The 27641-nt window shown below is 40.8% G+C and overlaps 2 protein-coding genes across 4 annotated transcripts; both read right to left on the bottom strand.

Moving 5' to 3' along the window:
* Positions 1 to 1405: 1405 nt before the first annotated feature.
* Positions 1406 to 12107, bottom strand: TNFRSF4 (TNF receptor superfamily member 4). 2 transcript variants are annotated; one of them, XM_068658210.1, is made up of 7 exons: positions 8808 to 12107; positions 6264 to 6386; positions 5814 to 5915; positions 5342 to 5408; positions 4581 to 4813; positions 4299 to 4424; positions 1406 to 3460 (listed from the first exon to the last, which is right to left on the bottom strand). In XM_068658210.1, exons 1-7 carry the CDS (start codon positions 9037 to 9039, stop codon positions 3390 to 3392), a joined length of 954 nt encoding a protein of 317 aa, XP_068514311.1. In that variant the 5' UTR covers positions 9040 to 12107; the 3' UTR covers positions 1406 to 3389. The 2 variants fall into 2 exon arrangements, with proteins under 2 accessions (XP_068514311.1, XP_068514312.1); XM_068658211.1 differs by having other exon boundaries at positions 1406 to 3457.
* A 148-nt stretch (positions 12108 to 12255) lies between these two features.
* SDF4 (stromal cell derived factor 4) lies at positions 12256 to 27610 on the bottom strand. 2 transcript variants are annotated; one of them, XM_068658208.1, is made up of 7 exons: positions 27504 to 27610; positions 25789 to 26155; positions 18642 to 18778; positions 18041 to 18154; positions 15312 to 15470; positions 14032 to 14207; positions 12256 to 13020 (listed from the first exon to the last, which is right to left on the bottom strand). In XM_068658208.1, the coding sequence occupies exons 2-7, from the start codon at positions 26094 to 26096 to the stop codon at positions 12844 to 12846; spliced, it is 1071 nt and encodes a 356-aa protein (XP_068514309.1). In that variant the 5' UTR covers positions 26097 to 26155; positions 27504 to 27610; the 3' UTR covers positions 12256 to 12843. The 2 variants fall into 2 exon arrangements, with proteins under 2 accessions (XP_068514309.1, XP_068514308.1); XM_068658207.1 differs by lacking the exon at positions 27504 to 27610 and adding an exon at positions 27046 to 27203.
* Between the last annotated feature and the right edge of the window lie 31 nt (positions 27611 to 27641).

The following is a 27641-nucleotide window of genomic DNA, read 5'->3' as shown; positions in this document are numbered from 1 at the left end:
AGAAAGGATTATAGGTTGTTGGCTCAGGGGTTGGATACAGAGGTCCTACAGCAGCACAGACAGGCTCACGGTCACACGTCACCATAAAAGCCAGCAGCACAGACTTCCTGATGCACACAAGCCACGAGGCCTGCTGGATTCACTCCACTTCTCCACTCTGATAAGCAAATTCAACTCGTGCTCAGCTGCCCTCGCTTGGCTGTGCACTTCCAGGGCCACCACCAGTTTATAATTCTGCCTGATGGAACAGCCCAGGCCCCATTTTCCAGGAAATCTCCCCATCAGGAGGCTGTAGGAGGGCACAACAACACGGAGCACTCGAGCATCTTCCTGTGCAGCTCAGCCAGAGGGCAGAAAACAAGAAAGATTCGTGGAAGCAGCTGGTGAGCACACACCACAGCAACACCTCCATAAGCACCTCGTCTGTTCCTGTGGGCTGTGCGTTGCCATCATTACCCCACAGCCTCAAATAGCTCATCGCTTATCTGCACCGTGCTCAGTTATGTGGAAACGCGGTACGAGCAGTATTGCCTCGGAAGGGCAGGCTACAGACCTGATAAGCATTGTTTCTGAGAAGTGGCCGCGTGCTCTCTGGAATCCATTTCCCAGATTCATCCATTGCACTCCGCCGATTCACAGCATCTAGACCACAGCGCGCTTTCAAAGACTTCTACATTCATAACTTTGTTTGAAAGGGCTGAGCCTTATCATCTCGAACCTCCCCGCAGCTCAGGTGGGAACTGCCAGCAGACACAATTCACAAAGCACAATGCTACACCGCTCGCTCAGCTCACCCAGACAGCGCGTCAACTTAAAGCCTGCCAAGCCATGGATTTGCCCGTTTGGGGATCCTGCTTTTTGTGAGAATTACACTTCAAGCAAAGCATGGATCTCTGTTCTTGCAGCTAGGTCACTGCATCCAGATCTAAGCTACCCGATAATTTTGATATACTTCAGCTGAGACAGCAGAGAACGAGCTCACACACCCCTTCTTTGTCACAATTAGCACAATTAGGGAATTCCTCTCATTGGCAGTCTCAGGGAAAGTCAGGGTCCATGGGCTCAGGCAACTCCCACTGCAGTCAGTGGCTATGATGGTGCAACAGCTGAGTGTAAATAAGTTTAATTAGCAATTAATAGAGCACCCTCCACCATGCTTGTAAAATGACAAGATATCACACCAGGTCAGGATGAACAGAGTAGTCTAAAATGCCCCCACATGACTTTAACAAAAAAACTAGAAGTTAAAGTCTTCAGAAGGTCCCTGACAATAGAAATAATTTTTTAAGGGTCAAATGCCCCAGTACAGGAACCTTCTGAAAAGTCAATGCCCATCCTAAGCTCCCACGCTGGAGTAATACCATTGGTTTCTTTGTACTCCCCAAATCATACACAAACACACACATCTAGCCACTACTACAATTTATTTGAAAAACTCAGTACTATACTTCATATATAATACAAATATTTATATACATTGTATATGCACTTCAAAATAGGAAGCCACTAAGTACACCATATGTATAACATATAATGAAACATATGTTTAAAAACATGTTTTTAGATAACCAGCTGTATTCTTGAATACATTTCCGTGCTGCATATTTTGCCATATGCTTTGGCACTATGTATATAAAATATGAGTTATATACTAAGGAGTATTTGAAGTGAAAACAATTCTGAATGATATAACTTTCAAGTTATATCAAACTTTTACACTGAGATATTTAAATTACATCACAAGCTATTCAAAATAACACTTGCCTCTCAGACATTGGGCTTTGAATTTGTTATCTAAAATTTGAAAGTTCTTTAAAAGACACATTGATTAATTCACAAAAAAACAAAAACATTACAGAAGTAAAATTAATTTCATACAGCATGCAGGCAAACAACCAGGTGTATTTTAACTGTGAACAGATCACACGAAGAAAACTTCAGTTCTGAAGGCAGATTCAAGTGACAGTACACAGAAGTGAGCATCCATATGAACGGTACCTATCCACTGTTTCATGATCTTCACACATCTTTGCCAAAATACAACTCTTGAAGGCCCATATGGTCACACTGTGTGAAAGTTCAGCTTGCCTCTTACCAAGAGAGAACATCTAGGGCGTTATCACCACAAATTATCATTCATCAGCAGAAAAAACTCTAAATGTCCATTTACATGCTACTAAACCTAGGACATAAAAAGGTTTTCCCCAAATCCAGACCACCTGGAAACAAACTTGCTTGTGTGTTTCTTCCTTTATCCACAGCATTACTTCGAAGCAAGCAATCAACTCCCACAGAAGTGGTTTAAACTACACTATTTTATTCTTCAAGCTTGACTGAAGCAGCCTTGCTGGGGATAGACACACCAGGACATTCAGCACAACAGAACATCCACCAAGAAGCAGCACACAGCTCGTTGTATGTACAAAGCTTACAGATCAAAACAGTTTTATACAGCAACTAAGTCTACAGTCTACTTTCCCCCTGCTCTGAATTACAGTTTTCACTAATCACGTTCTAATCAGAAATTACCATTCCCTTTGCAGTGAGTACACGGATTCTGCTTTCCACACAGATGAAGATCTCACAGAGATTTCCAAACACTTGGAGATCTGGAGCTACTCAGTGATGGTGAATCATTCCATTTGTTGGCCTGTGGGGATGCTGCTCAATGTTAACGTGACATTTTCTCAATGGGTCTGCCCAAAAGAAAGGCAGAAAGGAAAAGAGTGGCACTGAATAGCCATCTCTTAATCATTGCTTAAAAGCCAGCACCAGAATTAGCAGCTGTGACAACTGTCTCTGGAGGCACAGTTGATGTATGCCACTTATTTTGACTAAGGAAAAAAAAAAGATAAACAAAATGGAAGCACAAAGGAAACTGGCTAGGTCCATGCATGGAGATTTCTCCACCTAAAAGGAAGAGAGCTCCTTTGGGAGCTCAACTGAAACCCTGCAAATGGCTCCACTGAGAGAAGAGACGTGTCCTGCTCAGCACCTCAAAATTGTAGGGCAAGATATAAACCTAGTTATAAAACAGGTCTTTTAATTTTTCCCTGTATGTCAGTTTGCTCAACAATTAGCTCTTACAGCTTTGTAAACACTTTCTGCAGCCCAAAGACAAGTGGCTAGGAATGCAGAGGACTGTATCAACCCAGGTCCAGTACCAGGGATGCTGTGCACAGGATCTGCCTAATAGGAAGAGTCACAATTTGAGAGCAGCTACTCCCATGGGTCCTAATGCCAAAGGGATGACTTAATGAGCCCCAAAGGACTGGAAGTGCAATTAAACAATTACAGACATCCACACAGATAGCCGCTGAAAGTTGTGTCATGTTAGTCGTTAGGATCGGTCGGCTCAGAAACGCAGGAAACAGTAACACAACGCGAAGTCAGTTTTTGATGAGACTGGAATTGGAGTCAATTTGTTCTTCCTGGACGGGAATTCGACAGCTCCTTTCTTCTGAAAGACACACACACACACACAATAATGTACAGAGCAGAAGGCAAAGGAAACCCAGGGATTTTCCTAGGGTCATGGACAACTAGGCACCTATGAGTGACTTTTGGTCGCTGCTTGACCTTCCAGCCAGTATTAGGAAAGACCAAGCACCAGAAACAGTGAAAATAGACTATACCACTGCTCCCTGAGTGGAACAGGAGGCAGCTGTTGCCTGAATCAGAGCCAAGCTACCACTTAATTCCAAATAGAGAGCACAGTTCTTCTCAGTCAAGCGTTTCCTGTGTTTGCAGAAGACACTTCAAGACATTTCACTTCTATGTGGGCAAAAAAGTTGACACAATATACTCTTAAAGATTCCTGCTTTTAGATCCTCTCTGTACTGAGTAGAATTCTATGCACAAATTCATTGCTTTTTTTTTCCCCCCCAGGGATTAAGGGGGAAAGAAGAAGAAGATAGGAGATAAAAATGAGAGCAAAAGAAGAATACAAACCAAGTCAATTAGTTAATGATACACTGGTATATGCTCTAATGAGTCAAATCAAGAGCTGCACAGGAATAATTTCACATCATTTCCAGCAGCACATTCTAGAAACTCAATCCTTCTACACAGCAACAGGCAGGGGAATCTCTGCTCTACAGCATTACAACCCTGACATACTATGACCTCCAGTGCACCAGGAATAAGAAGAGGAGTGAACGTGGGCTGAGCAGCACAACACCATCTGTGGTTAATACCAGGTAGATTTCATTATGATGGAAACAAAGTGCAAGTAAGTGGCCAAGTGACCCTGACTAATTCTCTTTCCTATATATTTTTCTCCCTAACGAGATACTCACTCTGATGGTTGCTCATATAAGGCCTCTTCTTGGTCGTTTTTTTGGCTGCTTGGATAATCAACAGGAAGATGGACATTCCAGACACCATAAGCAGTATCAGACAAATAAGGATAAGTGATAGAGATCCTGGTAAAAAAAAAAAATAGAGAAAGAATATACTAACAAAGATTTATGATTCTAGCTGGAATTTCCATGAGAAAGACTCATTAAACTTGTTTCAAATGACAATTACCAACTAGCTCTCAAACAGAGAGACTAGACTTGGTCATACTCTCTCCTTACCCCAGTTAGTCTCTGTGGGGCTGTTTGCGTCTGAGCAAATAACGGAAGGGATCACACTGGATTTGGAGGGTGAGAGCACTGTAGGTGACGTATTATTCCTGTGGCTGGTAGTAGAAAGATCCAAAGCAGGTGTTGCATTCTGAGGAAGGGTTGGCTGTGTCACATGGCTGCTGCAAACAGCATCATCTGTTCTTGTTCCTGCGCGAAGAGTCGTTTTCCCAACAGAGCTGCAGCTACGGATATAAAATAAGTTCATGTAATTCTTCAAATAGTTGCAGTAATGACTTAATTAGCCACCTCCATGGAACAAGAGAGTGGACACTGATCCCTCTGTTCTATCAATACAGACTCAGGCTTCACCTTTCCTAGGTTCTACAGATACATAAAGAACAATTAAGCTAATCCAAGTTATTACCAGAAAAACTGAAGCTCTATTTTTGTTAGCATCTGTGCATATAGTAGCCTTGAAGCACAGATGCATTTGGCAAGGGAACTTTTTGCCACAGACATCTCCAGACCTTTTTAAAGAAAAAAAAGCTGAGAATACTGCTGTTGCCATATGTGAAGATAGAAAGGACAGAAAGCAGACAGATGTCTCAAATCAGTACACAGAAACTGTGCTGGTGACTTGGGAGTCATCAGCAATGTGGTTTCACTGAATTTACTGCTCGTTTATTCTAAACATCATAACTTGGGCATCAGTGGCTACAAAGGTAAACCCAAAACATCGCTCTGAATGCATTGGGCTCAGTGATACATACTTGGTCCAAGGTTGACACTTCCCATTTCCCCCTGTGGAATAAAACCCTTCAGGACATGGTAAGCACACTGAAAAAAAAAAAAAGCAGGAATTGAGTTCAGTTAGCAACGTAACTGTGTAGTAGCTCAGCAGTAGTTATGCCAACAGCTTCTAAAACAGACCCAACGAAATGCACACAGCCTACAGAAACCATAGGCTTTGTCGAGTCAGAAGTAGCATGGCATGCCCAGTGGTTCATTTTAGTCTGCAGCTAGCAAGGTTTCCTGTCTTCTCTACAGGCTAATTATGCATATTAATGAGAGCATTAAGACTTCTGACAGCTCAAATTATGCAATAGATGTTTGCACAACTGCTATAAACACTTGCTTGGAAATACCAACGAGATAAATGACAACAGCTTTTGTATTAGAAATAGCAACTGTCTCGTCTGAAGCAGAAGCAATAGATTGGGAAATAATGTGTCCCTAACTTACCACTCCCCGAGGGATATCTGTCATCTGGCATGTAACCGGCTATACACCTGCAAACTCTGTCAGAAGTCTTCTCACACTTCTTCACTTCCACGCTCCCCTTTGCTAAGGACGATAAAGGGAGACAAGAAATTAGACAAGGGAGAGAAAAGAGATTAGAAAACACAGATTAATCTCTCAGTGCCCACCGACTGTGCATAGAAACACACTGCAAAGTTTAGCAGTAATTCTTGAAACACCAATTTTCGGGCAGCGTAAGCCCACTTCCCTTTGAAGGCTCTATCGTTGGTATCAACCAGGAGATACCAGCTATGGAAATGATAACCCAGAAAGTCTTTGGGCTCAGTTTTCTCAGGAGATAGACTGCATGACATCAGCCTTTAAGGAAAACACACACAAACCGGCTCCCTCCCAGCTTCCTGTCGAGGACTGACTGTTGTACAACCAACTTACTCGTTTTGCAGATGGTACAGCTCTTGCAGAAGTTGTGGCTGTAGTCAGTACTGTAGTATTCGTTTTGACAGGGGGCACAGACCGTGTCTGTTGTTGCTGTGCAGCGACTTCTCATCCTTTCACCTGAAAAAGGCCACGCAGGAGGAGCAATTGATCGTTATCAGAAGGAAATCCTCTTCACTTTTACACACTAGAGCAAGTGCCCAGAAAAATCACAGCTCCACTTACAACTCCGCAACGTTCAGCAGCTTTAGGTATTTCAGAATTAAGAAATTTGTCCCATAGCATCCCTGCAAATTAAGGAGGCCATAAAGGGCTGCTGACTTGCTAAGAGTTGAGGTCCATGATGCATTCCCAGTATCCCGGTGTGTTCCTTGCATCACTTCTCCAGGCTGCTACTTCACGTGGTTTAGATACCAGGGTTTGCAGCCAATGCCAATAAGGAAAAAAAATCAGTTTTTATCATGGTAGTAGGTCTGTTATCTATGTAACACAGTGGCTTTGTGACAGATCTTGCCTTCCCGTATGAGATATATCGTGCAGTTCAAGGCAAAGTAATCCGGAACAGAGAACATGATGACAGACTGGTTAGGTTTCAAGGCAATTCACTAGTGAAGCATTCGAGAACATACACTTGTAGCATCTTCCTGTTGGCATCCTCAAAGCCCATAAGGCATGAATGAATGGCTCTGTGCTTTGATTTACATCTGCATTACCCGCCATCAGCATCAAACGCTACCAGCTCCATTTTATTTACAGCTAGGCAGAAGAAGAGGTAAGGCGGGCATTTCCTACCACTCCCAGCAGCGTACGTGCACCACACATTGCATTTAGAACCCAGTTAGAGCCAGGCTCTGGATGTCTGCATCCAGATACCAACCTGTATGACACACAGCATGCTCGTGGAGGGACTGATTTATGCACTGGGATCTGTGAGTAAAACTACTGGTCCAAATTGAAACAGCAAACTAACAACCAGCCTCTGAAAAGGAGTCGGAGACGTTCCTTCCATCTCGCTGGCTTCTCTCCATACAGCACAGGCTGCAGGAACAGCTTTAATGACTAGGGTTTTACAGCTGAAGCTAAATACTATCCTTAATTAGTCCTGCACTCTCCATTTCATAGGTGAACAACGAGCACCAAGCCTCTTGCTCACTCTGATTTTTCCTCTGTATTTTACTGAGTGCTGTCAGCGGCAAGAACAGGAGATTCTGAGCAACCACACTACATATAATTCATTTCTCCATTTTCACCACCTACATGATGAGGAAGAAATGCAGGAATTTCCCCACGATCAGCAGATTAGCTAACAAAGCAAAAAAACTGGTAAGAGCTCTTTCAGAATAAGTGGTAACCAAATTTAAATATATAGGATTATCTGTGTCTGCATACAAGCATGCGTTTCCTTAACCTGAGTTGAGAAATATTCAGATTTCAACAGTTTTGAGAATAATGCAACTGCCTCAGGTCTTAGATTTCAGGTTGAATGGGGATGATTTCTTCCAACCAGCATCTTTGAAGATAATTATGCTATGTTCAATTTCTTCTGCATCAATTTTATGTAGTAGAGAATTATGAAGAGAGAAAGCAACCATTGTGGAAGAAACACAGAGCCCCGTGCAAGATTTAAAGTTGAAACTGCACTTACAGATGGGATCTGAACACCTTCTTGGGGTGTGAACATACACTTTGAATTCAGTTAACATTGATTGCCCCTTGAACAGCAAAATTATCTGTTCATTGTGGTTAAACTTCATCACAACCAATATTTTAATGAAACCCAACTATTGCTGTGTTTGAGGCTTGCTAGTTTGCATTTGTGCTTCTCAGCATCATTTTCAATGATACTTGGATGTGGAAAAAATGCACAAAATCTAAAAGTTATACTCTTTTTATAAAAAGGAGAAAAATACAGTTCTCGTCAAGTCACGCTTTGCTAATCTAGATCTGTGAATCAGACTTGCTTCCCTTCACAGGGGAAAAATAAGTAAATGTGGAATTTCTTCACAGCCCAACAGAAGTTGTGTGCCTAGTATCTGTAACTCAATTTTTAATGATTTCTCTCTTAAAAACACCTGAAAAACTTAAGGCACCAAGTCTTAAGTAGCGTAAGCCTTGCTAAAAAAAAAAAAAAGCGGCTTACAAAATATCTATAGCAATTACTTGAAATTTTCTGTTACTACACAAGATTTCTGGGTTGAATGTCTTTTTAACAGGTAAAAAGTAACACAAATGATACCCTCTTTTCTCAGATACCGCTCCCACAATAAAAGTGTACCAGGCTGACACAGTAGGAAACTCAGCCACGCAAAAGAATTGTCTCTCAAAGAAGAGAATCCCTAAATTTAAATTTAGTATGTTACAGAAATAATCTGTCAGTCTAGAATGATAACAAGTGCTCAACAAATGCTTTTTTTTTTTTCCCATGTTATGCTTCCTAATCAGAATACTTTCATCAAGCTCTTTCCCACCCCTTCTGGATTATTAACTGAGAGAAATTATAACACACAAGTACAGCAAATATATAGGGGAAAAATCACTTACCAGGAGCACAGTACTTGCAGCATTTTTTGCCAAAGGGATATTGATGCTCTTTGCACTGCAACCCCAAGCAAGGGGGAAAAACGACTGCCAGCAGCAAGAACGAAACGCTAGAATAACGCAAGGAAAAAGCTACAGCCACCATAATGCAGCCCCACCGTCCCCACCAAATTCTGACTGCAGCAAACTCTTGGAAGAGATGACAGCAAACTGCTGGCAACCAGAACAAATTCATATGTCGGTTGCTGGGAATTTCCCAGCAAGTGTTCCACGCCCCCAGACTTCTTCCCACCCCTTGGCAAGCTGATTTTTTTTTTTTTGCAGTTTGTAATCGAAATACTCAGAAAGGCAGCATGCTGAATAGGGTTATGAAAAGACTGAGCCTTAAAAGAGAGCACACCTCTGGCCTGGTACGTACCTCTCAGTGGTGTCACGTACGTGGTCTGGATGTTGGGAGAACTGGGTGATCCTCGTTCTCCTAAGGAGGAAAATTAAAGCAATGCCGAGGTAACAGCTGAAAACCCTTACAGATCTGAGCCACACGTGAAATGAAACATAGCCCACACAGCCTTACGCCCTAAAAGGTGAGGTGCTGATGGATTCTGGCCCCTTGGTCTCACTGGGACGGTAAAGCTGTGACTTTTATTGCTGCATAAAAACAACCAGCTAGTTTTGATGCCTATTTTATTGCACAGAAGCAAAATCCCTGAATGCAACTCCCTCCTGCTGTACAAACCAGCAATAACACAGCAGGGTTGGGGCGCAGCACAGCAGCACTGCAGTCCAACCCTCACCTGACCCAAGCACGTGGAATAGACCAAAATAGACCAGAATAGACCAAAAATAGACCACACTAGAATTAATAGGTTTAGCTATCCAGATTTGCTACTGGAATTTTACTAATCTGATGTTATTGACCCAGGATCCAAACTGAAAAATCTTCCAGTGCCAAGAAATTTCAGCGATCTTTATTGCAGAAGCCCAAATAAAAGACGTCCTACAGTAATCGGATGGTTTATTCAAATTAAACACATCCAGACTTACCGGGCAAAGTGGATCTGCTGGCAATTTACATGTAAACGTAAAGATTTCATTGGAACAGAAGCACACTTGGACGCCCGATTAGCCTGCAGTACCTGGAAGGACTGCACAGCAATACAGCTGGCATGTTTTAGCCAGACTGCTGCTTTTCATTTCTTTCTTCAGTTCCTCTGAGACTGTTTATGAGTGGGAGAGAAGATAGAAAAGTAAGGCAGAACACTAACTGGTTTTCGACTTCTCCTATTTTCCAAGTATTTTGGAAAACAATCACTATGGGAAAGAAGTCAAACCTTAAAGCCATTCCTTCCAAAAGGGAGCAGAGCCGACAGCACACAAACCAGACCAGCTAAACTTCACCACCTTCACGCTCAGAATCTGCACGCAGGAAATATCCAAATCTCTTCCAAGTGCAGGATCACACTCAATGATATTTAAGTGGCTTTATGCTTCATGACTCCGTTATTTCCTCAACGACATCGAGCCAGACTTTTAAAAAATATTCTTTCACAAACAGCAGCAGCCTTTACTTGTTCAGTAAGTCAATTATTATTCAGTAGGAAACTGAAAACAAACCCTCATTATATTCAGAAGCAAGGTATAGTTTAAAATTTGCTACATACATTTAAACTGAAAACTCTCCAAATGCTAGAGCAGCAATGACGAAGCACTGAGATTCCTTTTAAGGATGTGTTTTTTTTAAGGATGCTTTAATACAAATGAAATACTCGTTAATGAAGGCAGTCGGCGCGCAAACTTTCAGTTCAACTTTTACGCAGAGCATCCTCAAGCATTACCAGGCTTGGTTTTGCCAGTCCTTTATGTGGCCAGTATTATGCAAGTAAATAAAACATGGCATAACCACAGTGCTCTCTCCCTGGCATTTACTACAGCCCTCGGCTGGGTTTTTGGCAATGCCAGTTAGCCTCTCCCAGGCAGTTTGACATTGCCACGGGGACTCAGTGGCAGCAGGAAAAGTTTCAGAGTGGTGAGCTGAGCCATGCTATGGGTCTAAAATAAGACCTTGTCCTGCTTTTATTGAACATTTTTGGACAGATTTGGTTCTGAACTTCCATAGACTGCAATCAAGAACATGTGGAAGACAGCGGGGACTGACCAACGTGTCCAACTTCCTAGGTCAGTCTCCATAAGCTCCTTTCAACAGAAGATTATCACCTGAATTTAGCCATTTCTTACACTTCTTTCAAATCATATTTTGATGTCTTTCATCTGAAGAGTTCAATTTTTTTCCCCATTCACCGAGAAACCTAAAATCAGCAACATTTCCAAAGCACAAAGAAAATTATTTATATGCATATCAAAAGACTCTGATACAAGCCATTTAACAACAAAGAAGTAAAAAGTCAAAGTGAATACTGGAACCAAAAGACAGCCATACTTATATTTACATTATATTAAGAGAATAAATTTAATCAAACATAATATCTATCTTGGATTTTTCAGGCAACCCCTCAAAAAGAGGAGTTATTACAGTAAAGACAGAACTAGAGAAAAAAAGGTTTTTTTTTCTGTTTAGACATTGGATATGACCTTTGCGTTGCTTGATGCTTTCAGAGACTACCCAAAAATAGACTGATCAAAAAGCTTCTCAGATGCTGACTGCACGTTGCTCTAACAAAGGCAATTCAAAAAGCGAAGCCTGTATTTTCCCCTGCCTTACCATTCAGCATCAATGAAGAATTTTTTGAAAGAAAATCTGCACAGAAACAAGTAGCTATACCAGTTTCAACAGTAAACTGTACTTAAGTAGGAATCATACATCTAGGTGAACCCCATTGTTCTGTGCAGCATCTGAAGTCTACAGAGAAACCTTCCCCATTGTCTCATTGTGAAATCGTTTTTTTTTTTTTCCTTTTTTAAGACCTAAGCAATCTCAAGTCTTCCACATTCACAGTGCAGTTACAAATCCTGTCACCGGCTTTCTTTTTAAAGTAGATGTGGACGAGTTTCTCTGTAGTATTTAAAATAAGTTCTTCCCCACGGCTCTTAAAAAACGTTCTGTGATGGAAGGAGAACTTGTATTATTTTCCCAGCAACGCATAGCTGGGTTGAGATGCCTTACGAAAAAAAATGAAAGATTAGCCAAATTATCACAGCTGAATTAGGAATCTCAGGAACATGACTATCATCTTTTTTCTCCTGACTCTTAAATACCTGTAACAGTTACTGGAGATAGGTAAGAGAACAGCACTTACTGGATATAGCAAGTTAATTACAGTGTTAAGCAAAGTAAAATCCAGTAAGAACTGAATTCCTGAGACAAACAATGACAAAAACCAAGGAACCCACTGATACTGAACACAAACCATTAAATGTATATTGACTACACAAAGCAGTGGGACAGTAAAGAACTAAGCATGACTGGAAAAAAAAAAAAAACAAACACAGCAAGAACAGTCCAGGCAGCAGCAACCTGATCCAATTTACTGATTTTCGTAACTAAAACATTCTGAAATGAATATGACCATAAACAAAATACAAATGTAACATTTGTTGAGCAAAACAAAAGTATTTCCAATCAGTCTATGTATGGATATCCTCATGGGGTAGGAACACATGTATCTGAACCGCAATCCCCTTTACAAAAGCCATCATCTTTCAGTGTTACTTGTGATTTCCATGGATCAGCAGCTATGAGGGCAACAAGAAAAGTTAAATATTTAAGATACCTCCACCAAATACAATTAGCAAAAAGCAGCTGAAACTTCAGCTGGATTAACTGTACAAAACAGGGTGAACCAACATAGTCCAGTACCTGCCTCATTATTTAATCAACTTTTTTTCTTTTTAAACATACTGAAGGCAAAGCTGTAGATCTTCTATATGGACGGAAGTTTTTTTTTGTCTAGTACAACACACTGTACGCATATAACACAGATAGCAGCAAGGAAATTTTCTGTCCGTTTGTGTTGGTTTTTATTCCTTTATTTTTATTTTGAAAGCAGGAAAGTGCTTCAGAACTCTGGAAAAGCGAGCAGGGTCAGAACTCCTCATGGACGTTACGTGCGTAGTCCATAAGTTTGCTGCCTGTGAAGTATTCACTGTATTTTAGGATCTCCTCCAGCTCTAAGTGGTGGTTTTGATTTTCATCTGCTACTGCTATCATTTGCTTTGCTTCATTTAGGGCATTGTATTCATTCATAGGATCCATATATTCCTAGGACAAGAAAATCAGTCATTTTTCAATAACCAAGAAAACATTTCCACACCCCAGGATTATCAACCCTGGCTCCATGTAAACTTCAACAATTGTGAGAAAAACATAAAACACCCCAAAGCAAATGTAAGTCATAGAAAAGAGCGTTAAAACATCTTTGTTTCAGGCTTACATTCACCTCCTGGCTATTTTTCCATTCACTGCTTCCTTGTCCATTCTAAGAAATACAAGTTTTCTCAGTTCATGCCAGTACCCACAAACATTTTTGACATTTTGGTTGCAAAATAAACCCACCACCAAATCCAGTAATTTGTGAAGAAATATAAATTCAGAATTAAAATCAGAACAGTGTCTTTCTGCATCTCCTACATTTCCTTGTTTCTGGACATAACCTTTTTGGAGGATGTTCAATTGAGAACTTTCTTGTTCCGTTTTAAACCACCCAGGTTGGAAGTCTCAAAAATTAAGCATTAAATCCTTCCTTCCACAAACAAAAGCCTGAAAATGCCACGATCTACAAACCACACTTAAAAAAAGATACAAAAAACACTCTGAAAGATAGAGCTCTGTGCTATTTTCTAAGCTACTGGGGCCCCAAGGTTTGTTCATTTTGCCTGTTTGATTTTTTTTTTTTAAATGAACACAGTTTGCCAATTACTTGTTTTGTACGTGGAAGTATGAGTCATTCTCCCATTCACCAGTGCACCTAATGAAATTTTTGACTTGCTTTCATGCACTACATATCCATGCAAGTGTTTGTGTGACAAAAAACCCTAACAGCATACCTATGAATAATAGCTACGCTAGGAAAACTCCCCCTTCTCCGAGAAAGAGCAGTACAACATCCTACTCCAAGCACTGTTGCACAATACTATAATCCAAAACAGTACACACATCCTGTACTGTTCATTCAAATATTTCTGTACTTCATAATCTCTAAAGCGGTCTCAATCTTGTATTTAAAAACCACCTATTGACTTCAAGAACTAGAACTGTTTGATGGAGACTCACCTCCAGCTCCTCCATTGTGACAATACCATCATGGTTTGCATCAATGACCTCCTCAAACTCCTTTCTTCTGTCTTTTACCCAATCATCATCAATGTCTTGAGCTTGCTGGTTCTCTACAGTACCAACAGGCAATGAAATGAACTCTGAAAGGGTAAGCTTCTTATCTCCGTCTTGATCTACAACAGAAGTACATGGAAACTGAAAAGTATTTGCTTAATGTCCATAAAAATGAGATATTCCTTCACGTCAGAGTTGTCACTAGCACAGCTGGTGTGGTTTCAACAGTCCACAGTCCTGACTGCAGCAGAGAACAGCAGCTACTACTTACACCTTGTTTAGGAGAAAACTTTGTTATGGTACCCATTCAGTGTTTAGAAAGCTAAAAACCATACCTGTTAATATACAAAAACAGAATTCTACTGGGCCTGAAAGATACACCAGCTGGCAGGCTGGGCATTTATTTTATTGATGTTGCTGTGTTATTTTTTTCCACCCTGTATTTGCTGCAACTGAAAGTTTCTGACAGCTGTGCGCATATCAGCATATCAAGTAAATTAATATTCATAAAGGACCGTGTACTGGAATTGATTTGTCTGTGCACACGACACTTAAGCATCACTGGAAACTCTTCGTATTAAGCCAACTACTAGCAAAGTTGAAGTTCACTTTTTTCTTTTCTTTTTTTTTTTTTTTTGAGGTGTTCTAGCAGTTCCAAATATGCATAACTATTCACTCACCAGAAAAAAAAAACATTTGTTGACAGTACTCAGGAATTTAAAAAAATATTTTTTTCTTAGAAACCTCAACTATTTCCGTTTTCCTAAGTGTATGTCAATTCTTACATGGTTGCTACACTGCAGAAGTACAAAGTAATTAGTGCCTCATTAATCATTCATATAAATATATTTTGGAGTATTTTAATATTCAACCCTTTCCTACTATTGCTGAAGAGACCCTATGATGCAGCAGCACTTGAGTGTGAAGCTGGGGCAGCTGATCAGCTCTGTAAGAAGTACTCAGAATACCTTCGTAACATCTAATGCTGTGCTGCTCCTTAACAGACTAAATTTAGTCTTGAACAATGCACAGACAACCTCATTGATATACCAATGTTTGTGCTAACAGCATGTTTTTCTTAACACATCATATTGGAATGTGTAAAACAGCAAACAAGACATGCCAACATTTCAGATAGCACCACGGCAGTACAATAATCTTACATTCACCCAACAGTTTGCAAGTAAACAACTCTGAAGAAAACATCTTTTAAAATAGCATACCCAGATCTCGGATGATTTCTTTGACCATGAACTTCAGCATTCCCTTACTATGCTCTGGGTGAAGAAAGGACAAGAATTCTTCTTCATTCAACAACATATCAGGAGGTGGGTTGTCAGCTTGGTACCATCGATCCTTCAGGTTATCTAAAACTTCCTGTGCTAGAAATTTAAGATTAAAACCGTTATGTTTAAGGTAGACAGTTTTAAAAATATGCCTACCCCTATTCAATTGTTTAAACAAGGATGACCTAAGAACCAGTTATCATACAGTTAAACTTCTAGGGAAAGAGGGTGCTAAAGGGAAACAAAACACAATTGGTTTGGAAAAGTTAGTGCAACACTAGGAAAGATCCTTTAACCAAATCACTGAGCTGAAATTAGGAGATGAAAATATTTAGCTACACCTGGACCAAAATTTCAATGTAAGAAGTGACTAGGGACACTATAAGAAGACTTCTGCACTGTCCTTGCTCCTCCTTTTTTCTTTTACCCTGTCAAAGGTTCAGAATCTAAAATAATCTCCTACCCAGAAAGCCTTTATCCTTTGGCTCAGAAGCAGCATCCAGTATTTCAGCCTAAAAAATTGATTTTTTGCAACTATGAGAGACATAAGAAGGTAGTGCTACAAAAGAAAACTCAGAAACGTTAAGTACACACCAAGAAATGCATTTTAGTTTCCAGTCACTTCAGGATATGAGTATTTATTACTCCTTTTAGTTACCTTGTCTATCCCGAAAACTGATTGCATTTTGATACAGACCTAAACCATACATGTTTTAATTGTTACTATGATAAAGAAATATTTTTGCTACAAAAAAGAAATGGAAGTCTAAGCACACATATGAACAGACAGAAGCAGCAGAAATCACTTTACATTTCCACCTATTTCATCTTACATCATGTCAACAAGCACTTTCTAAGCGAGTTTTTCCTAAGCTCAACCGAGAATCATAATATGAAGATGAGTTTCCGCTAAAACTATGCCACTGACTTGTTGAAAAACCACCCTGCAACACACAGCATGAACAGGACATGCAACCAGTGGTCCTGAACATAACCAAACAGGAAAAAAACACCTGTACAGAGCATTCTTTTTCTGGTGTAGGCATTTTCTAAATGACAAACTGGAAGAAAAATACAAGTCTGTGGCACACCCTATCTGCAAAATACACTACCAAACATGAATACGAAGTATTTGCATTTCACAAGTTTTAAAAACGCTCTGAAAGACTACAGTCATTGCACAATGAAGTGTCTTGAATATCTCCAGCATGCTTTTGGTTGCATAAGAAGAAGCAGCAGCAATGGCAGTACCTCAATTTTTGAAATTATAGCTGCAATTAAGATTTAAGTCTTCATTGAATGTTTTTCTTTTTTTGGTGAAGAATAAAGAAATCCTTCTGAGTCTTAATATGAACCTGAAGGTACCTTTGTGATGTTTTAATTCTTTAAAACACCAGTTAGAATAATCAAATCATGGTGTAGCCAATCCCAAATATTATAAAACAAAAGACAGCCTCCCTTTTGCTGCTTTTCTTTTTAGTCCTAAACAAATCTCAAATATCAGTCATCAGTTCAAAACTGGGTTATCTGCCTAAGGTAAATATAAAGTTGTGTCCCCAGTTTTGGCTTGGCTTTCAAACTGTAGCATGCTAGAGAACATTACCTGCTTCTTCCTAAAACTCAGAACGTCTTACATTCCACACGTTCAGTTATTTTCTATTATGCAGCCAATTAAACAAAAACCAAAAAGCTTTTGCACAACAGCAGCGTATGAAAATGAGTTTTGCCTGTCATCCTCAGGAAGCGGTAGATAACTGATTTGGTTTTCCCAAACAAGGCTTGCTACCTAGGTAGAGGAGTTATGCACACGCTTTCCTTATTCAGCAAATCTTTTTATCTGATGAGCATTCCTGTAAACTGTAGTTAACCACACTGCCATAAAACATGCTGCACAGGTGTTTTCCCCGCCATAAAATTCAAAAGGCCCATTTGCATTTTAGTTACTTTTTGATAAGTGGAAAATATAACATAACCCATTTTTAAGTGACTAATTCCTGCAAGGAAAGGCTAAGGCTTCATGTTCTACTTAACAGTAAGCCTAAGTACTTTTAGATGGGTAATGGGGGGGGAGGTTACTCTGTTAAGCATTACCGTGTTCATAACAAGTCAAATTTAAATGAAAGTTTCAAAAGTAACAAGGAAGAAATGATTAATCTCACTAACCTAAAGATTCTCTCAATAGAGAACTTAGATGAAACACGAAACAATTGTTAGGCAACCTACTATTTTCTACCATTCTTCACAGTGCCTGAGCACACACCTATTTAACCACAACACGGTTTGATAGTACACACGCCCCTCCTCAATCTCAGAAATCAAGTACGCCCAGCTTCCTCTCATTCAGAGCAACCGGGGACCTGGTACCCCAGTTAACAAGAGAATGGGCCACAGATAACACAGGTTAACACATTTTAGCAGAGCATTAAACACAAGTCAGAGTAACAAAAAAGGAACAAAGATTTTTAGTATAAATACCTCTATCCAGAGTGTTGGAACTGCAGAATTGAGTTAAAATTGAGTATTTACGTCTTATGACTTACACATTCTATATTTGCATAGAGGCAGCAGAACAGCTAAAACATTCATCTCGCATTAAGAACAGTTAATATTCAGAATTTAGGAAAGTAAAAGAAAAACATAATTCACCAACAACAGTCTCCACTTACTTTCTTCATCTATTTTCAGCTCTTCATTGTTTTTGATCTTCTCTGCAATCTCTTTTTCATTAAATCCCTTACTTGCCAAGAATTTGATTTTGTATTCATCCCAGGACACATGGCCTGTAAGAGAGAACCGTATCTCAGACACAACACTATAGTTAAATGGTGAACTTTTGGTCTCATCTCTTAAAATGAGATGTGCTAAAATCTTTTGGTTCAGCACTATAACCACTACACTAAGCTTTATGAATGGCAACATGACAGCTGTCACCCAATTCACTTTCATGTTTCCTTATAGCAGATAAGCCTTGTGAAAATAACCTATTTATGTCACGATCCTCACCTCATCCCTGGCAGAGCCAATTAGGATTTCCTATGAATTCAAGAGAAATAAGATCACAGTCAGAGAACTACAGTGTTGAAAAACACATTACTTCTTTGCTCTATTGTCTTCTGTATGGATCAAAACCCTTGAGAGGCGAAGGATTACATGCAGTCCAAAGCAACTAGGATTTTAGCACAGCACATCAAACAAGCAGTCTGTCAGTTTGCCAGCTAGCAGCTGAATTGCATGTCATCAGGAGATGGAGGAAACATTCTGTCTTACCGTCACCATCAGGGTCCACAGCCCGGAAATGCATTTTATTCTCCTCTACAGCTTCCTGGAAATGTTCATCCGTCTTTTCCATGATCCAGCGCTGCATCTCTTTAGCACCTATCTTTTTATCATTATTTATATCCACCCTATGGAGGAATAGAAGACAAGGATGGTTTTTTGTTTGTTTGATTTGGGGAAGCATTTGTAGATTCTAAACAAATCATTCAACAATAACAAACCTAGGTGGCTTTAAAAAGTAGTATATTTATAACCATGTCTGAGAAGTTGTAGAGTCTTTGAACTATAAACAAGCAGCAAGTTAACAAATTGTTTCATAATTAAACACAGATGACTGTATAGACTCTGGACTTAAGCACGCATGGTAGAAAGTTCCCTTGTTTTTCACACCCATCTGTCTCAAATCAGGAACATCGAGGTAACTACCTAGTTCAAAAACATTCAGCCCTACTTCACTTTGCTGTAAGTTAACTCATTTTGGTATTCTATTCTTGAACACATTTTTAAAGTAGAGAAAACTACAAAGACATTGCTCATTGCATACTAGCTCACTTCCTAATGGGCCAAAACTGTCAACGGCCAGCTGCAGCTGACTGTCACTACTTGGAGAAATTTCTTCCCTAACATTCTCCCAAACCAGTAAGTCCCTCTCAATTTACCTTTCCAGGTCCTTTTTCCAATTTTTCAAGATCTCTGATGTTTACTGATAAGCTGCCTCTCTGTGTGCGCCTAGCTCATATTACAATTGTTGCAAACATCAAAAACAATGAAAATATAAGGTGAATATCCTCAGTGCAAGGACTTTCAAACTACTTAATACTATTACTTGTAAGCAAGGGAGGGGAGCGGAAATCAAGCTTCCTGTACGATCCCTTGATCTCTGGTAATACACTACAGGTGATAGATTTTAATTCTTAAAAGAGCACATTTAGTTGTTCCCATTATTTTTACAGTGACTAGGCTATGTTTTGTCAAAACATATGCCTGCACACAGTGCTTTTGAGCTACACTTACATACTTATTGGGATACATTCGTATACTTTTTCTGTCTCACTGGCTAAATTGTCAGCAGATGTCCAATCTCCACTGCTCTCATTCACGTACTACCAATACTGCTTTATCAAGAAAGACAGACTGCCAAACAAGCAATTCCATTAATGCTTATTTCATAAAAAGAATATAAAAGTCATAATTGAACAAATACAAACAACAAAAAATAGTAATAACCTGCCACCCTAAGGGTTTTTTTAACATATATTTACTAAAGATATAACAAGATTTAAAAATGAAAAGACAGCAGTAACATGTAATAGGCAAGATTATATTTAAAAACACACCATAAGCACTCTTGTTCAATTTAAAAAAAAAACAAACAACTGACTTTATCTGTTTGAATCAGTCTTAGCACTACAGAAGTGTTGTCATTGAAAGTCAAGTTATTAAATTTGATTTGCATTTAAATGTCATGCTAAATGTTAAAAGCTGAAGACAAATAACAACCCTAGTCTTTGATCGTCTAAAACACAGAACTATTAAGTGCAGTGTTGGTGTTTTTAAAAACTGTAACCACATCTTTCTACATATATATGCATGCACTGACTCAGCGTTAGCAACTGTTCAGTAAACAGCAAGACCAGTAAAACGGTCACATTCCACTCCTGCCACCTTGCACTTAGCAGGTAAATAGACGGGGGTTTTGAAATGCAGTAGGTACTACCAAAAAGGAGAAAACAAAGCCTTTTTCCCCCCGTCAACATTTTACATTCTAATTTCTTTAGATGTAAGCTATCAAACTGACTACTTCCAAACTGTACTTTCCATTTAAATCGCATTGTAACTAAGGAGGTAACAAACATCCCATTCATTGCTCCTCTAGGTCATGAATGTACACCTGTGTTCTGCTACCATAGTTCACAAGAAGTCTCCAGTGACTCAGATTTTCAAGAACAAACAGCCATCCCTTACGGTGAGGTAAAATCTATTCAGTGCCCACAAACAGCACTGCTGCTTTTGAGAGGAGCATTTACAGTCGCGTGAAATATGAGATATGGTCCTGTAGCAAGTTTACATCTGAGGGAATAAAAAAAGACTGTCCATGTTTCCTTAGGTAACCATCTCACTCAGAACAGACTACTGAAAACATTTCCACTTGTAATGAAGAGCTTAGATAATTGCGTTGCCAAACACATTATAGATAAACAATAAGATTATGTGTTGCCAAACATCCAAATGCCACTAATTCATGGAAAACCAATTCAATATCAAGCTGATAGGAACTACTTCTCTGAAGCAGACATGCCTGCACACTCCAAAGATATTAGTAAATATTAGTATGTTCTTATGGAGTCCTTAAAAAATTATCAAAGAACAAGAACTGGCAAGAAATTATTTAAGTTAAAACAATCTGAATCCAAGCAAGATTATCAGCACAGATAACTTTGCTCAAAATCTTCCTCAGTAATCTGTGTCGAGAAGTTTTGTGACAACTTCAACACATCATGATACTGCAGCTCCAAAAATAATATTGATTGTACTTTTTCTAGCATTATCCAGTTTTCAGCTAGAACATGCTATCTCTAATTGGTAGAGACTTAGGTCTGTAGCGTACTATTTCCTGACAGAAAAAGTTCCTATACAGCAGGGACTACTGTTAACACAACTCTCAATTCAGAAATGAAGACTACAGAAGGAAACTTACCTTGTTCATCTGTCTCTTCCCAAAGAAAATAACAGGTAAACTGCATCCCAAATAGTTTATGCAGTGTGATAACTACCATTAATCTTAATATATTTCAGTAATATGTGTATCAGAAATAACAGATTCTAATAATTCTAAATTAAAGGTTAACATATCTGTGACTATTCAAACTATTTTTTATTATCTATTCACAGGCTAAATGGTGACTTGTTTCTTACCCTAAGGTGTTGTGAGTATTCCACTTGATAGGATAATTGTAAAACTTTCCTTAACAAAAGCCCTGTGACAATGGCTGTATTGAAGATAGATGTCAAGCCTGGAAGAACAGCTTTTAAACATTTCAACCCTGTTTCTCAACCACAAGCCACTAAAAATCAGACTTCTGTGGCCATCTTTCAAAAGGCCTGAAAGTGTTACCAATAAACAGCTGGCCACTCGGATTTTTCAGATTCATGTTTTCAGGTACCTGAATGACAACACTGCAATGTCGCTTGATGTACTGTGTGTGCGCGCGCCTGTAAGGTGGCAGTGTTCTTACCTAAAGGACTACAGATAAAAGATTTCCTTGATCACCGAGTACTTACAACTTCAGAGTTGGTTTCTGATTCATTCAAGAAAAGCAGATACAGAAAATTTTTAAAACCAGAATTCAAAGCAAGGCGTTACTTAAATCATAGGAGATACACAGAAGTTATCGGATGAGTTTTTGATTGTATGCGTTAGGAAAATACAAATCAAGGTACTCACATTACTCTCTCTTAACTGAACAACATAAATCCAAGATCTATCCTGGAGATTCCAGAACAAGAAAGCTTAAAACATCCCTTTCTCCCCTTTTTTTATTCTATCTGCTTATTGTCCAACATCGGCCGGCATTAGCACCATCTTTCCATCACAGATGGGAGGCAGACCAGTAGAAATGAGAGCTCTGTTAAGCTGGGAGATGAACCTGAAACTAAGAAAGGGGGCATGGGGAAGAGGGATATGGTTTTGGCAAGATCCGTTCTGTATGTGCACTATGAACACGAGCAAAATGTCACAGCTGTGAATTTCAAGAGAGCTATACTTAGAGGCATTGTGGGTTTCAGAAGGAGTTTTGCTTTAGCAAAAGGATAAATCCATTAATTTTAAACAAGGAAAATTAAATTAGAAAAGATCTGTGCATGGTATAGTTGACTGAAGGTGTAGCTAAGGCTCTGATCCGACAAATTCACAGTAAGGCACTTGGCTAACACAAAGATTTTCATTCTTAAACCACAACTAGGGCTGCCTGTAAGTCACTGAAAACATCAGCAAAATCCTAGAAGGGTACTCAACTCTCAAACTCACAGAGAACTCAATCACCACAGACATCCTGACAGAAAGCCACATACGTCACATTACTGAACAAAACTGATGAATCTATCAGTCTGAATTGAAGTACTTAGTACAGAAGAGACGTGACTCAATTTACCAGACTACTTTCCCTTACAACCTCACAAAGACTAAGTTCTAGTACCAGTGCCGTCGATTTAGTGAAATCAACATCACCATAAGTACAGTCAATTGCTTTCAACATCCTTCCTCCTCCTTCCCTCCCATCAACACCCACCTACGCATGCCAAACTACAGCACAGAAGAGAATCATCTATACATGCACAGCTAATTTAACCCCCTCCTTTTAAAAATTCCAGTTCGGATACGGATGAAAGAGAAGCATGTCACTTCACACCTTCTCACAGATTTGCTTTGCCCGAAGGTACATGACCACTTACCCTTGGCTAAGGCTAGAAAGATGCGCCCAGGATTTCTGCACCATGCCCCAGTTTCACGGGATGAAGTGGAAATACGGACTGACTTGCCAGAAACCACTTCAGCAGACAAGCAAGGCCAGTAAAGGGCAACGAAAGAAACCGAAATACAGAATTCTGAAACGCCACTTGCTCTTTCAGTCACACGTAAGAGCTAGAAAAACATCATTCAGGAAGCTTTTCCTCCACGTTTCACCTTTATTTTCACTAACTCCTTAGACAAGGGGTTATGCTTTGAACTGAGTACTTTATAGCATCCTGACACGCCACAGAACCTCAGCTTTCATTAACAAAAAACGGTGCAGGCTTTTTTTATGCCTTGAAAGAAAATACTTCCGCAGCATCTGGACACCTGTGACATACTAGCTTTTCTCAGAAGCTCGTAGTATTTCTCTCTTCACTCAGCCTTTAAGAGAATGTCCAGGAAACAAGCAAGCTCCTCGGAATGCATTTAGGCTCTTCTAATGGGATCATCTAATAGAATGCAATTTTAAATATCTGACTGAAGTTGATCTCTAATCCGATTGCTTTAAGCTGCCTAAATCAACCTCTTTCATAACAAAGAGGCAGCAACGAACAGTTTGTGATTGTGCACGAGATAGATTAACCACCAAGTCAATGTTTCCACTGAGCATATAAACAGCAATAAAGAAAATGTAATCTTCTCACCACAATCTTCATATTTACATTTAGATGGATTAACTTGCAACAAACTGCTTTGGTAGACAGTTAAGGCCAGTACAGAGTGACTACAGGAACTGAAACAGAATTGTAAACTGCCACTTGTTCTTTCAGTCCCATGTAAGAGCTACTTGTGCATCCTACCAGTGAAGTCAGTGGTCTGAATATCAACACAGTAAGTAATAGTACTCTAAATGTAGAAGGCATTCTGGTTGTCCTGTTGGCTTTAGCTGTCTTTACTCAGGAGAACAAAAAACAAAAAATAAAATCTGTTATTATTGGTACCTTTTTCCCTGCTAATGAAAAGTCAGAAAAAAAAAAAAAAAAAAGCTTTGCTAAGCCTTCTCACTTCATCTCACGTAAACGCACGTCCCCACACCACCAGTAACAGCACCAGTGCAATCGAAGCTGTTCTCATAAAATTAATCCTCAATGGCAAAAATGCAAATAAAGCCAACTTCGCCATCTAGTGTCTACCAGTACACCTTGGTTTTGGTTTCTGTTACGTTTACTGACCTCCAATTAATTACCTACTGAAATTGCATTAGCTGACACAAACCTTTCCTAACACAAGTGTTTTATAAAAGGAAAAGTTTTAATGCCTAAAATATTTTTACACCAAATAAACAGCTATATGGAGTTTTCAAAAGTGCTACAAAAAATTGAACCTTTCTATTCTCATGTCAACTTCTGAGTTCTTGATATACACAGTTAGACACAATTATTTTTAACCCCGTGTATTTCCAGACACTCACATTTTAAATACTTAGCACCCAGCAGGAAGCTTTATGAACAGAAAGCAATTGTTAGTTTGTTTATTACCATCCTACACCATTGTCTCTGTCTCTTTTTCCCCTTTTGGCTTCCCCACTGCACCTTTTTCAGTGTTTTCTCCTCTGCAGTAATTTGCAGAAGCCACAAGAGAAATAAAAACAAAATCCAAAGGGAATATAAACCCAAGAAAAAAGAAACTTTGAATGGCAACTGACCCCAAACTTACATCAAAGCAATAAAGCTTCGTGATGGAACAAAATCCTACTTTTCCAGTTAATTGCGTAGGCATCCTATCAGTCAGGAAACCCTAATCTACTAATTCTAATCTAAACTACAAACATGATTTCACTGTTCACAGGTTCACTGAGGTGGAAACCTAGGTGTGGTGGTTTGCGGTTTCACCCTGCTGGGCAGTTGAACTTCACCAGAACTGCTCTCTCACACCCCCTCTTCTCAAAAGAAGTGGGGAGGAGAAGAAAATATGCTGGAAAAAAAAAAAAAAAAAGGCTCAGAGGTTGAGATAAGGACACATGGGGTCCCTCCCACGGGATGCCATCCTTCCCAAACTGCTCCTGCGGGGGCTCTCCATGGGCCACAGCCTCCTCCAGGCCACAGCCACCTGCTCCACCAGGGGCTCCTCCACGGGCTGCAGCGTGAAGATCTGCTCCATGGGGGACCCATGGGTGCAGGGGGACAGCCTGCTCCACCAGGGGCCTCTCCACAGGCCGCAGGGGAACTGCTGCTGTGCCTGGAGCACCTCCTGCTGCACTCACCTTGGGGTAAATCTGATCTCCCAGAGGCACAACAGTTGCTCATGGCTCATCTCTGGCCAGCAGCAGGTCCCTTTTGCAGCCAGCTCCTCTCTGACACGGAGCAGAGCCCAGCAGCTGCCCGCAGAGACCACCCCTGCAGCCCCCCACTACCAAAAACCTTGCCACATAAACCCAATACACTAGAAGAAAAGTAATGTTACTTTTTCTGACAATCCTGAATACTGACTGCAACTCTCAACATGTTCTTGCTTCTAAAAATACTTGAGACAGCCACGTTACGATCTTAATAAGGCAAGCACACTGCCCACAGAACGATGCTTCCCCCATTACCATTTTTTTTTTAGTATTAAGTAAAAATTTACTAATTTTACTCCAAAGATCAGAAAACGGCTGCACTTTTCTTGGCAGTGTACACAACTTACTTTGAAAAGATGGCCATGAGCTTCTTCCTGTTTTTTCTGGGTTCTGAATCTTCCTCAAACTCTTCCATCTCTTTTCCCAGAAAAACTTCCTGATGAAATTCTTTGTTAAGATGTCCGTCCATCTCCATTTTGACCCCGTTCAAGTGATCGGGGGGCAAGATCTCATTCTCATCTTTACTGTCAGCTGCCTTTTCTTTGAGGGCTGAGTTGTTTGCAGGCCTTGCATAAACATCCATTAGAAGAAACACAAACAGAAGGGACAAATACAGAGATCCCAAACCGCAGAGGAAGGCCTGTCTTGACATCATTTTTTCCTTTTTTACTCCAGATACTGGCCAATTAAATTATTGTGAATGGATTAAATGACCTACAAACAGAAAGGGAAGAGCATAAACAAATGCAGACCTGTAAAACGTTACATCATTAATAAAGTCTCCTAAAATTCTGATGAAGCTATGTAAACACAGGTATTTGCAGTGAAAGAATAAAGATTCATATTAAAACATATGCAACAAGAAATTGGTCTTGTCATTTTTACTATGAGCAGCTTTAACCTCTATCGGAAGACTTTAGGAGGTAACATCCTGTAAGCAGCCTAGCTCTGCTCTGAAAACCACTTTTAGGCGTTGGAGCAGGTGGTGACCGGAGGCCTAAAACCCCAGCACTTAGCAAGAGGCCAGCTTAGAGCACGAACCACCCACCTGTCTGTGTGGGGAGCCGCAGCCCGGCTGTGGCAACACCCCTACCACTGTTAAGCGGCAGGAACAGGCACAGCAGCACACCAAACCTTTAGAAAGGCTGAACAACATCAAGCCGTTTGGGGGGGGGAGAAATGACCGAGGGGTGACAACTCCACTGCATGAAGACTAGGTGATTTTAGAGGTCCTTTCTAACCCTTCTATCATTCTAAGGGTAGCTGGGAACACGGAGCAGCTGCAAAAACACCACGGGGGGGCAGGAAAAGCACCACCAAGTGCAGGCAAAGCACCACCGGGGGCACCTTTTCACGACCTGCTTGCTGCTGGGGGCAAACCTCCCCCACCTCCGAGCTCCCAGGCCTCAGGGAAAGGCAGAAGAACCCCGGCCCGGCGTTGGGGAGCACAAAACCCCCACAGAGCTGTGAGGGCGCCGAGCACCCCACCGCCCCCCCCCCCCCCCACCTCACGAGGCCCCCTCACAACTGGGCCGGGGCTGCAGGGAGACCCCCGGCGGCCTCCCCACCCTCATCCCGCGGAGCCCAGCCCGCAGCCCCGGTACCTGTGCGGGCTGTAGCGGCTCCTCATTCCCGACCTGGCTCCCTCCGGCCCCGGCCCGGCTCCTCGGGGCCCCCCCCGGGCCCGCTCCCACCCCGCGGCCCCGGGCGGAGAGAAGCGAGCGGGCCGGACGAGCGCCGCGGCGGAAGTGCGTCATGCGCAGGGCGTGCGTGGCGAAGGCGGAGCGGCCATCTTGGAGTAGGGCAGAAAGAAACCCTCGCCCCCCCACCCCCCCCCCCCGCCGCCATTTCCCCTCAGGGCCAAGCCCCCCCTGCTGTTGAACATTAATGTGGGGCAGCAAGCGTAGCTCCTCATTCACTTCTATTTCCCTTAATTAATAATTAGTAATTAATAATAGATTTTTCCCCTCCAAGCGTGAACGATTTTTTTTAAACACTAATTCCTTGCCAGCTGCTTTATGCTGGCCACTGCAACACCCCTAGCTTTGTCCTCGTCGTTCACCTTTTATTCAGGAAGCGTTAAAACAAAGCCTTTTGTACCGACTTCCCGGCGCCGCCTGCCCCGGCCCTGCCCACCTCAGCGCCTCCCGCCTCTCCGTGCCCGCACCCAAAATGGCGGCGCCCCGACCTCGCCTGCCCT

The sequence above is a fragment of the Anas acuta genome, chromosome 22 (genome assembly GCF_963932015.1).
Source record: "Anas acuta chromosome 22, bAnaAcu1.1, whole genome shotgun sequence".
Taxonomy (NCBI): Eukaryota; Metazoa; Chordata; class Aves; order Anseriformes; family Anatidae; genus Anas; species Anas acuta.
Note: the sequence above shows the minus strand (reverse complement) of the source record. Positions and strands in the feature narration are given on the sequence as shown.